The 10837-nt window shown below is 55.0% G+C and overlaps 1 protein-coding gene and 1 long non-coding RNA gene across 3 annotated transcripts; one reads left to right on the top strand and one right to left on the bottom strand.

Moving 5' to 3' along the window:
* Positions 1–7: 7 nt before the first annotated feature.
* PSMD13 (proteasome 26S subunit, non-ATPase 13) lies at positions 8–6932 on the top strand. Of its 2 annotated transcripts, none has more exons than XM_079308763.1 (13): positions 8–220; positions 432–510; positions 1063–1097; positions 1183–1238; positions 1597–1640; positions 1831–1917; positions 2442–2613; positions 3114–3193; positions 3277–3402; positions 3896–3958; positions 4678–4758; positions 5390–5541; positions 5575–5776. In XM_079308763.1, the coding sequence occupies exons 1-13, from the start codon at positions 126–128 to the stop codon at positions 5759–5761; spliced, it is 1257 nt and encodes a 418-aa protein (XP_079164889.1). In that variant the 5' UTR covers positions 8–125; the 3' UTR covers positions 5762–5776. The 2 variants fall into 2 exon arrangements, with proteins under 2 accessions (XP_079164889.1, XP_079164890.1); XM_079308764.1 differs by lacking the exon at positions 5575–5776 and adding an exon at positions 6258–6932 and having other exon boundaries at positions 9–220; positions 5390–5506.
* Positions 6933–8130: 1198 nt separating this feature from the next.
* Positions 8131–9511, bottom strand: LOC306803399. Its single transcript, XR_013774618.1, has 2 exons — positions 9222–9511; positions 8131–8328 (listed from the first exon to the last, which is right to left on the bottom strand). It is a non-coding gene; the product is annotated as an uncharacterized lncRNA (long non-coding RNA).
* Between the last annotated feature and the right edge of the window lie 1326 nt (positions 9512–10837).

A 10837-nucleotide genomic window follows, 5' to 3' on the forward strand; every position in this document is an offset into this window, starting at 1 on the left:
ACCCGGCGTGCCCCGCGCGGCCGGAAGTGAGTGCGCACGGCGGGGACGGCGCGGCCTCCTCGCTCCGGTCCCGTCCGGCCCCGTCCCGGTCCCGGCCCCGGCTCCGTCCGGGCCCCGCCGCCGCCATGAAGGACGTGCCGGGCTTCCTGCAGCAGAGCCAGAGCGCGGGGCCGGGCCAGGCCGCCGTGTGGCACCGCCTCGAGGAGCTCTACAACAAGAAGTGAGCGGGGACGGGGTGCGGGGGGAGCGCCCTGCCCGGCTCCCGGGGCCGAGCGCGGCTCAGGAGCCCTCGCGGGGCCCGGCTGGGCCGCGTCCCCTCAGCCGCCTCGCTTGTGGCCCGGGAGGTGACTCCGGCCGCGGCTGTCCCTGTCAGGGGTCCCGGCCCGCGGTCCGGTCCCGGCCGGGCTCACGGGGGTGCTCTGTGTCCCCAGGCTGTGGCACCAGCTCACTCTGCAGGTGCTGGACTTCGTGCAGGACCCCTGCTTCGCCCAGGGAGATGGGCTCATCAAGGTGAGCGGCGCTTTCCAGGAAAGACTCAGCCTCTGGCTTCTCTCTTTCCTAATTCTCTCAGAGATTTACTAATCAGGGTGGGTTCAGCTCCCGGGGTGTTTGCACGAATGTCTTGGGTTCAGAAGCTTCAAAGTTATTCTTTACTTCACTCACCTAAAAAATTTATTTTTGGGAGTTGTGGGGGTATTTTATTTTTTCGTTCCATATTTTAGCAAGAGGTTTGTAAGTGCAGGGTGAATGTTCACTGGAGGAAGCCTGTACGGAATTAGGTAAAATGAGCAGTTCTGGGTTCTGAGCAGTGCTGAATCTTCTGTATGGGATGCCCAATTTTCTGGAAAAATCATAGACTCCTGGAATGGTCTGGTTTGGAAGAGAGGATCATCATGTTCCACCTCCCTAGAAGGGACACCTTCCACTATTAGCCCACTTGGCTCAGAGCCCTGTCCAGCACTTCCAGGAATGGTGAAATGAGCTGGAATAGAGAGGAAATATGGTGAGAAGCTCTGACAGGGGTGTCCTTTGCCCTGAGTGTCCCTGTCCTTGTCCCCACAGCTCTATGAGAACTTCATCAGCGAGTTTGAGCACAGGTGAGTTACTGGGGGTCACCTGGAGGGCTTGGGGTCACCTGGGGGCCTTGGGGGACCCGTGCTGACTCTGAGCTGCTCCCTGCAGGGTGAACCCCCTGTCCCTGGTGGAGATTATCCTGCACGTGGTCCGGCAGATGACAGGTGTGTGTCCTCCCCTCTTCCCTGTCCTGTTGTTACCTCTGGAATGTGGCCAGGGATGAGTCAGTCTTGGATGGAAAGTTGTTGTGCTTCTGCTGTGTCAGGAAGGGAAAGTGCTGGCTTAAAAAGATTAAAAAGTTTAAGTTATTGTTGATTTTTGGAGCAGGAAGTCCACAGCTTCCCTGGAGGAGTGGTTGGTGAGGAAAAGGGTGGCCTACCTGGCAACACCTGCTGCAGGTTGAGGGTACACCGTGGAAAACCCATATTCCAGCCTTCAGGAATCCTGCCAAAGGTGTCTTGGTAGGTGAGGTTTAGCTCTATGAGAGTTGCTCATTTAAATCTATTTTCCCCTCTTCTCCAGATCCCAATGTGGCCCTGACTTTTCTGGAGAAGACCCGGGAAAAGGTACGTTGGAAGTTGCTCTCAGTGTGTTTGCCTCCAAGCAAAGAGTCACTGACATGTGTGTCACCTGTGCTGGAGAAGAGCTTTCCTCAGGGATTTGAATGCAGGGATATGGTCACAAGTGACATTTATCCAGCCCCTGGGGCACACCTGGCTGCAGGTGACCCTCTGAACTCTCCCTGTGCCCCTGCAGGTGAAGAGCAGCGACGAGGCCGTGATCCTGTGCAAAACAGCCATTGGGGCCCTCAAGCTCAACATTGGGGACCTGCAGGTCACCAAGGTGAGGGGTGGCCTGAGATGGGGAGTTTTGGGGTGCTGTGACATTCCTTGGTTATCCCAGCTCCGGGCCTGAGGGGCTTGTGAGCTCACCAGGATGTGGGAGCTGCTCACGGTGACCTGTGGTAGTGTCTGAGCAAAGCATCCTTGGCTGGTTTTAAAACCATCTTTTAAACCCAAAATGATGTTTTTTCAGGCAGGGCTGCTTTGATTCTCTTAGAGCAAGTGCACAGGGATAGGTTTGGGTGATGGAATCCTGGAATGGTTTGGGTTGGGAGGGATCCTGAAGATCACCCAGTCAGGGACAGGGACACCTTCCAGTAGATGAAGTTGCTCCACCCTAGCCTTGGACACTTCCAGGGATCCAGAGGCAGCCACAGCTTCTCTGAGCAACCTGTGCCAGGGCTTCACCACCCTCACAGGGAAGGATGGGAGTGATGGTGGCTTTGGGATGTCACCGGGGATCCCTTGGGAAGGCTGCCATTCTCAGAACTGAGAGCTGTAAGAGCCAGGTCTTGTCCTTCCCAGGAGACCATCGAGGAGGTGGAGGAGATGCTGAACACCCTCCCTGGGGTGACATCGGTGCACAGCCGCTTCTACGACCTCTCCAGCAAGTACTACCAGACCGTGGGCAACCACGCCGCCTACTACAAGGATGCGCTGCGCTTCCTGGGCTGCATCGAGGTCAAGGACCTGCCAGGTGACTCCTCTCCAGGGCAAATCCCACTTGCCACGCTCAGCTTCATCCCCCCAGCCCAAATAAGAGCCCTGCCTGAGGTTTTCCCTCTGTGGGAAAACCTCCACGGTCGTTTTGGCTGTGCCGTGGTGGATCCGAGGTCTGCCTGGCTGAGGAGTGATCCCCCAGGACCTGCTCCTGAGTTGCACTGAGGGAAAAGGGGGAATGCCCCTGCCAGAAGGACAAGTTTGTTCCAGTTCCCCAGAATCTTCATTCTTGATTCAAAAAGCAGCCCTTTTGTGCTGAGGTTGCTGCAAGCTCTTGAATTTCAGGGGGTGTGGTGAAGATGAGGCAATAGTTTATTGTAGGTGAGGGAGCTTGAAGTGGTGCTTTATCCAAATATTTTTTTCTTTTGTTTTTCTTCCTAATTATTTTTTATTAGTATATTTTTTATCCATAGTAGTTGTGGTTTGGGTCTTTTTTCAGCCAAATAAATTTTTTTGTTTGTTTTTTTTTTTCCCCAGTGTCAGAGCAGCAGGAGAGAGCCTTCACCCTGGGACTGGCCGGGCTGCTGGGAGAAGGCGTCTACAACTTTGGGGAGCTGGTGAGTGCTGCCACGTGGCTTCATCCCTGGAGCCCCAGGAGCTGGCTTTGTCCTGCTGACACCCTCCTGCCTGTCCCCTGCAGCTGATGCACCCCGTGCTGGAGTCCCTGCGCAGCACAGACCGGCAGTGGCTCATCGACACCCTCTTCGCCTTCAACAGCGGCAACGTCGAGACCTTCCAGGCCCTCAAGTCAGCCTGGGGGCAGCAGGTGAGGGCTCTGGGACTGCTGAAGGACCAGGCTTGGGATTTCCTCCTGACACTTGGAGTCTGTGGATTTTTTCTTAATCACTTTTTCCTCATTCCTGGCTCTGGAGCAGTGGTACAATTCTGATCGGAGCCTAGAGGTGGTTATTCCACCTTGATACACATCATTAGTTTTCTTTTGGCTTCCCTCTGGGATCCTTCCAGTGGAAAACAGTGGTTTTCCCTCCTATTCTGGGAAGTGTGAGGGAAAGCAATGATGCTGGATGTTACCTGCACTGGCTCCACCAGGAATCACTGGCATGGCAGTGGATTTGTGAGTTCACTGGTACATGGATTGTTTTCTAGAACCATTCCTGGCTGGTGGGTGGCCTGTGGTGCCCTCCTTCCTCCCAGATGAGCCCTCCCAGGGATTTTTTCCTGTATGTAAAGCTGTTGTGCCCCAGGATGGGTAGAAAATATGATCCTGACCTGATCTGGTGCCTTTTCTCCCCTCGCAGCCCGACCTGGCTGCAAACGAAGCGCTCCTGCTGCAGAAGATCCAGCTGTTGTGTCTCATGGAGGTGAGCTGGGATGTGCTCAGTGTGTCTGGTCACTCACCTGCAGGAACTCATGCATGCAGGAAGTTCATTGTGGATTTTGCCTGTAGATGGAGCCACAGGCAGGTGCCATGAGGAAAACCTTTGTGCTGGGATGCTTGTCCCTAGATCCAGGGGGCTCTTGCATGGAATGCCAGGACAAGTGGGAATGGCTTCTCTAACAGAAGATTAAGTGGGATATTGGGGAAAATGTCTTCCCTGTGAGGGTGTGAGGCCCTGGCACAGGTTGCCCAGAGCAGCTGTGGCTGCCCCTGGATCCCTGGAAGTGTCCAATGCCAGGCAGAATAGGGCTTGGAGCAACCTGGGATAGTGGAAGGTGTCCATTCTGTGATATGGAGGAGGGGGAGAGCAATCCTTCAAGGATGGTGTCTGGAGTATATTCCAGGATAAAAAAAGGCTTTTAGAAAGCATCTTTGTTTAAACATATTTGTTTCCCAAGGACTGAGGGTCCTTTTCCTGATTGATAACCGAAACAGTCCTCTCCTGTCACTGGAAGTCTCTGCTGTCAACACACCACACTGTCGTAAAACATTCTTGTTTGAATTATCTTGGTTAAACATGAGAAATGCAGTTGCCAGTGCAGAGTGAGACTGGGTAGGGCAGCTTGGGGGAGGCTCTGTGAGCTGTGGGAATCCCTAAAACCCTGTGGGGGATTGTTTTTTTGCTTTGTTTCCTCAATCCAGATGACTTTCACCCGCCCGGCCAACCACCGCCAGCTCACCTTCGAGGAGATTGCCAAGAGTGCCAAAGTCACTGTCAACGAGGTGAGCTTGGGGTTAGACACCCTTGGTAATGTCCAGGTTCTGGAGCTCTGGCAGTGCCTGGATAGACTTGAACCACACAGAATCCTTTAGGCTGGAAAAATGCTCTGGGATCATAGAGTCCAACCTGTGCCCAGAGCACATCCAGCCATTCCTTGGACACCTCCAGGGATGGGGACTCCACCACCTCCCTGGGCAGCCCCTTCCAATGCCTGACAGCCCTTTCCAGGAAGAGATTCCTCCCAATGTTCAACCTGACCCTCTGCTGGTGCAGCTTGAGGCTGTTTCCTCTTGTCCTGTCAGTTAGTCCCTGGGAGAAGAGACCAACTCCTACCTGCTGCTTGGGGACAGTTGGGCTCTTTTGTTTTTTTCCAGTAGCCTTGTTTTTCCTTTTATTTCAGAGAAAGAAAAATAAATCTAGTTTTAGGGAAAAATAACTAAAAACCCTAAAATCCAGTTTTAGGGAGAAGAACACCTCTATTTTGAGGTGCTGAGCCTCGAGGCAGTTGTGTTATTGAAAGAGGAAAAGTATGAGAGCTGCTGCCTTGGATTCAGAGGGAATCTCATGTGAAGATCATCTCAGTGGGAAAATGGGGTGATGTGGGTCATTTCCCAGGATTATCTGTGTTCCTAGGTGGAGCTGCTGGTGATGAAGGCGCTCTCAGTGGGGCTGGTGAAGGGCAGCATCGATGAGGTGGACAAAAGGGTGCACATGACATGGGTGCAGCCACGGGTGCTGGACCTGCAGCAGGTAAAGGCCACTGGCTCCAGCTGGGCTGGGGTGAGGTGACCTGGGAGTGACACCGGGGCTGGGATGAGTCATGGCTTGGGAATGAGCCTCCTGGAAGCTCAGCTTTGCCCCAGGGTGTTTCACCCAGAAACCTTCCAGGAGGTGGGACAGGACAGGGCTGGCATGTCCCCTGTGAAAGCCACACAAACACCATGGAGCACAGAAGCCATGGCTGTGTTTTCCAGAAGGATGCAGGCCTCATTCCTAAATGCATGAAACAACCTCTGGGAGTTTCAGGGATGTAGGAGGCACGTTCCTCTTGGGAAGAGGGAAGTCCAGGATGATAATGGAGCTATTGAGCTGCTCAGATTCATCCTTGTAACACTTAGGGAGACTGTGCAGGGTGTCTTTACCTTCAAACCCAAAAATGAGTGCCTGGAATTCCAGCTGCAGACAATTCCTTTGATGCATTCAATTACCTTGCTGGTTTTCTGGTAGAAGCTGTTAATCCCAGAATCCCAGGATGGTTTGGGCTGGGAAGGACCTTAAAGCCCATCCAATCCCATGCCCCTACCATTGGCAGGGACACCTTCCACTGTCCCAGGTTGCTCCAAGCCCCATCCAACCTGGCGTGGAGCACTTCCAGGGATGGGGAGGTGCTCCACACACTTTCTCAGTGTGTAGGGGAGTGGTTTGAGCTCTCAGGTGTGGGAAGGAGCCCGTGGGCATTCCCAGGAGCTGAGGCACTGTGTCCCTGTGCCTTGCCTTACAGATCAAGGGGATGAAGGATCGCCTGGAGTTCTGGTGCACGGACGTGCGGAGCATGGAGATGCTGGTGGAGCACCAAGCCCACGACATCCTGACATAAAGGAGTGATTCCTGCTGCTCCTGAGGCCGGCAGCACTCAGACCACTGACTGCACTGAGTCCCTGGAGGGGTGGGTGGGCAGAGCTGGAGCAGCCTGGCATGTGGCGAGCAGGAGGACGAGGACGTGGCCTTTTGCTGTGTGACCCTTTGGTGCTCGAGCTGAGCTTTCCCTCTGCTCTGATCCCTGATCCCAGAGCTCCCTCCTGGGGGATGGATCACTCCTGCTCCCTCCTGCCTCCAGCTGCTGCAGGAGGGTGGGATCCTAGTGCAGGATTCAAGGGGTCATGGCCTTAGGGGACACAGCCTGTCCCTCTGCCCTCTCCCCCTGCCCTGCAGCAGCCTGAGGCAGCATTCCCCAAATCTTCCCCAAATCCTCTTCTTCCACTTGCCCCACTTCCTTCCACCTCTCCTCATCTGCAGCAGAGGGAGCGTTTGCTCCATCCAAGGGTTTTCTGGGATTCCTGGTTAGTGGGTGTGTCCATACACTTGAGGGGGTGGTTGTCTTTCACCAACGCTTTGTGCTCAGGTGAGGTGCAGTGGCATTGCCGGAATAAACGTCTCTGCCTTCCCTTTTTGGGAATTCTGTGTCATCTCCATCCCTGGCAGCTGAGCTGCTGCTGATTCCTTTAGAAAGGTGTTTCCACAGTCAGGCCTTGCCACTGCTGGGATTCAGGAGCTTTCCTCACCAGTTTGGTTCTCTGGTGTCATTAACAAATGGCACCGCGGGAATTTTTTGTCTTTTTTCTGCTTTTCCTGTCTTAACTAAGCAAGAGAAAGAGGAGAGCATGTGGCTGATGTCAGACTGGTGCAGAGAGGCCTCACACAAGGGAGACAAACTTGGAAAATAGGACAAAGTGGAATTGCTGGAGTCTGTACCTGCTCACCCCTCCTCTTGCTGCTCTCCAGGCCCTTCTGGCTGAAATTCCCTCCTGGGTGGGGGTTATTCAGTGCCCAGTGCCTGCCTTTTCCTTGTCCAGCTGCTGGGTTTGATTTTCCCAATTCTGCTGCATCCTGTCTCCCAAGGCTTACTCCTGGAGGCACTTTCACTGACTTCAGGAGAGCATGAGAAGAAATAAGTGTTTGAATCAGGAAAATGATCCCTTTATTTCAAAGCTGAGGACAGACGGCTTAAAGTCTCCTTCCCAGTGCCATGTCTGATCCAGCCCTCATTCCCATGGCTGTCACTACACTTTAGGAAGTAAAAAAAACTCCACTGGAGTTCACTGAGCTGTGAGGCTGTTGCTGCTTGATATCAGCATCTAAAACCCAGAATGTCATTGTCACAGCTTCTCCCAGGAGCATTCCAACAGCTCCTGTGCTATGGGAGCACTCTCCGGCTCTGAAGCTCTGAGCTGCTTTGGGAATGAGGGTCAGAGCTGTGGAACTGTGACAGCTCCAGAGGCTTTTCCAAGATACCTGGAAGTATCCCTTGTTATCTAAACTTTCCACATGCTGACTGCTTCTCTGGCACAGGGAATTTGGGATGTGGTGAGGCCCTTCCTGCCGAGAGGGGAGTGAGCAGGTGTGCAGCCCCCAGCCCGTGGCACCCTTTTAATGTCACTTGCAGCTTTTGAGTGTTTCCCTGCCAGGAATTTACCTTGGAATGGCTTCCTTGCTTGCACTGGGAGAGGTGAGTGGATGCACACAGAGGGTCCAGAGGGAACGTGGCTTCTCATTGGAACCTGCTGCCAGCCCTTGAGGGAATGCTGCCATCAGGACAGCAGAGATCTGGACCATTCCCTCCAAACACCCCCAGGGATGGAGCAAAGCCAGTGAGCCATTGTTGAATGCAAAGGTGGATTTTAATGAGCAGGCTCGGGGGGTTCCATCCCAGCAAGACTCTGTCCCTCGGGATTCTCTCAGCAGGGAGCCACTCCTCACTCTGGCCTGCTCCTGTAGTAGTGGATGTTGGCCAGCACCCAGGCTGTGGGTCCCAGGAAAGCTGAGAACATCACGGCGAGGGCGATGGCTTGTTCCTGAGGGGGACAAGGAGCAGGAGTCACAGGATGGCAGTGCCAGGGCCATGGCACACAGGGCTCCCAGGGTGGCCCCACACCCAGCCTGCTTCCCTGAGCTCTTCCCAGTCCTTTCCACCCCCCTGGGGCTCTGGAGGGGGGTTTGGGGAGCAGAGCTGTTTCCACTGGCAGTGGATGGAGCTGGTGCTCTCCAGATTTGTTTGGGACACTGGAGCAGTGCATGACCTTGAGGCTGTGGCCTGGGCCTGCAGTTTTCCTGACTTTCAGATGACTTTGGGATGGGAATTGCAGCCAGCAGCAGCCCCTTGTTTCCCCAGTGCAACCAGGACAGCATTAACCTCCCACACTGGCACTTTTCTTTGATTTATTTGCCCGGAAAAAGCCTCTCCAGGCTCCTGCAGCTCCTTGGAAAGGCAGTGGAGGGGGAACCGACAGGATTTTGGTGGAAAGCTCCTTTTTCCAAGCTTGTTTCTCCCCACCCAGGAGGGTATGGTTTGGGGGGGACTGTCCCCACAGGGGGAGTGCCAGAGGGACAGCTCCTGTCCTTGCCTGTGGGGACACCCCTTTGGGGTGACTGTCCCAGGATAGGGGGACAGGCTCTGGATCTGTCCCTGAGGGACCCCCAGTGTCACTGCTGCCCCTCGCCCTGGGCTGCAGGGAACCCCTAAAGGTTCCAAAGGGGGCTGAAAGGACAAAATCCAGCAGGAGCCAAGGTGGGGAGCAGGGCATGGACACCGTGGGGGTGTGGGCTGGAGCGTGAGGGCACATTCCTCCTTTTCCTCCCCCTCCCCTTTTCCTTCCACCCCCTCCCAAAATAATTTGGCCGTGTCACAGAGGGTGTGGGCCCCTCCAGCTGGGGTGTTCCCCCTCTTTCAGCACCCCAGCATACTCACGGCCGGGGAGAGCGGGTTCTCGGGGGGGTGGGAGCGGAGCTGAGCCCGGGGGACGCGGCTGATCCGGAGTGCGGCTGCCAGGAGCTGGGAGCCCCTCTGGAAACCCCTCATGGCGCTGGCAGGGCGATCCCGCTGCTCCTGGCTCTGCAGCTGCCCGCCTTGTCACTGTCACTGCTGCACCCCCTGCGCTCCTCGGCACAGCTCCAGGGCACGGCGAGGGACGGACTGACACTGACAGGTTTTCCCAAATTGCTCTCTGCTTCATTTTTCTTCCCTTAATTGTTTTGGGATTTTTTTTTCCTCTTAGCACTGCCGAGGACTCTGAGATAAAAAATTGTCCCCACCCAGCAGAGGGGGACGTTGAGAGGCTGTGGTGGAGAGCAAAGATCTCCTCTTGGAGGGGCCTTTTCCCTTGGAAAACTTCCCTTGGACCTCCTCTTCTGTGGGCTTTTGTAAGCTTTTAGCACTCAAAACACCATTCAGTGAGATAAGGACTCCCTGGAAATTGTCTATTTCCAAATCCTCTGATAAAGGGAAGTGGGTGTGTGCCCCTGGGATCAGCTGGGGAAGGAACGGCTCGTCCCATTGTGCCAGTGGCTGCTGGAGGAGGAATCCAGTGCCCCAGAACCCCGATGGATGCCCAGGTGCTCTCCAGGGCATGGATATTCCTGCCCTTGCCACAGACTCAGCCTGTGCTGGAATCAGCAGCTGGTTGTGAGGATCGAACCAGAGTGGAAATGAATCCTGCTGGGGCACAGTTGGGATTAGACCCTGGAATACCAATGGAATAGAGCCGGGAGCAAGTGTTACTGCTCGGGCTCTGCCCTTTGTCAGGGTCTCCCCAAGACAGCCCTGGGGCATTGGCAGCTGCAGGACTGTCCCAGCCAGGCTCCATGGGGGCTTTTCCATGGATTTACAGCACAGGACAGATGTGTTATGCCAATCCTGAAATAAAATAAAATAAAATAATCCCGGTGAACACTGGGGCAGGTGGTGCCCGGCTGCAGCTCCATTCCTGGATCCCTGACCCACCAGGGTGGGACAGCTGGAAAGGGACTTGGATAAGCTTGCCAAAGCCAAAGTCCAGATGGAATTTTTGTCCTCCCTGGAAACAGGCCTGAGGGGAAGGGTCAGAGCGTGGCTGGGGCCACGGGAGGTCAGTGCGGTGTGCTGCTAACCCGGCTCTCTGCCAGCGGCTTTGGGATCAGAAATCATCCGACTTCGTTTCCCTCTTTCAGTTCCTCCTTCCCAGGCGCAGGGCAGCCCCAGGACTGCCGCGCTCCCTCCGCAGCTCAGCTGAACAAACACCTAGGTCATTTTCCCAACTATTTCTTTATAAGGAGACGAAAAAAAAGCGATTTCCTTCCTTCTTTCTCGGTTGGACCACTTCCGTCCTTCCCTGGAACAGCCTCTCCCCGCCTGCACAGCTCAGCCCCGGGACAGAAGGCAAGACCCACCTCCTCCCTTCCGCACCCTGGGGCTTGGGCTGGGTCGGGATTTTTCCCTTTCCCAAGGCAGGATTTTCCTCACAGTTCAGTCTCAGCGAGGAAACTGAGCTGAGCCTGAGCGTCCCCGCTGTCAGGGAGGGATTTGGGGGCTGGGCACCCTCCTTGCCC

This window comes from Erithacus rubecula (assembly GCF_903797595.1).
Source record: "Erithacus rubecula genome assembly, chromosome: 6".
Lineage (NCBI taxonomy): Eukaryota > Metazoa > Chordata > Aves > Passeriformes > Muscicapidae > Erithacus > Erithacus rubecula.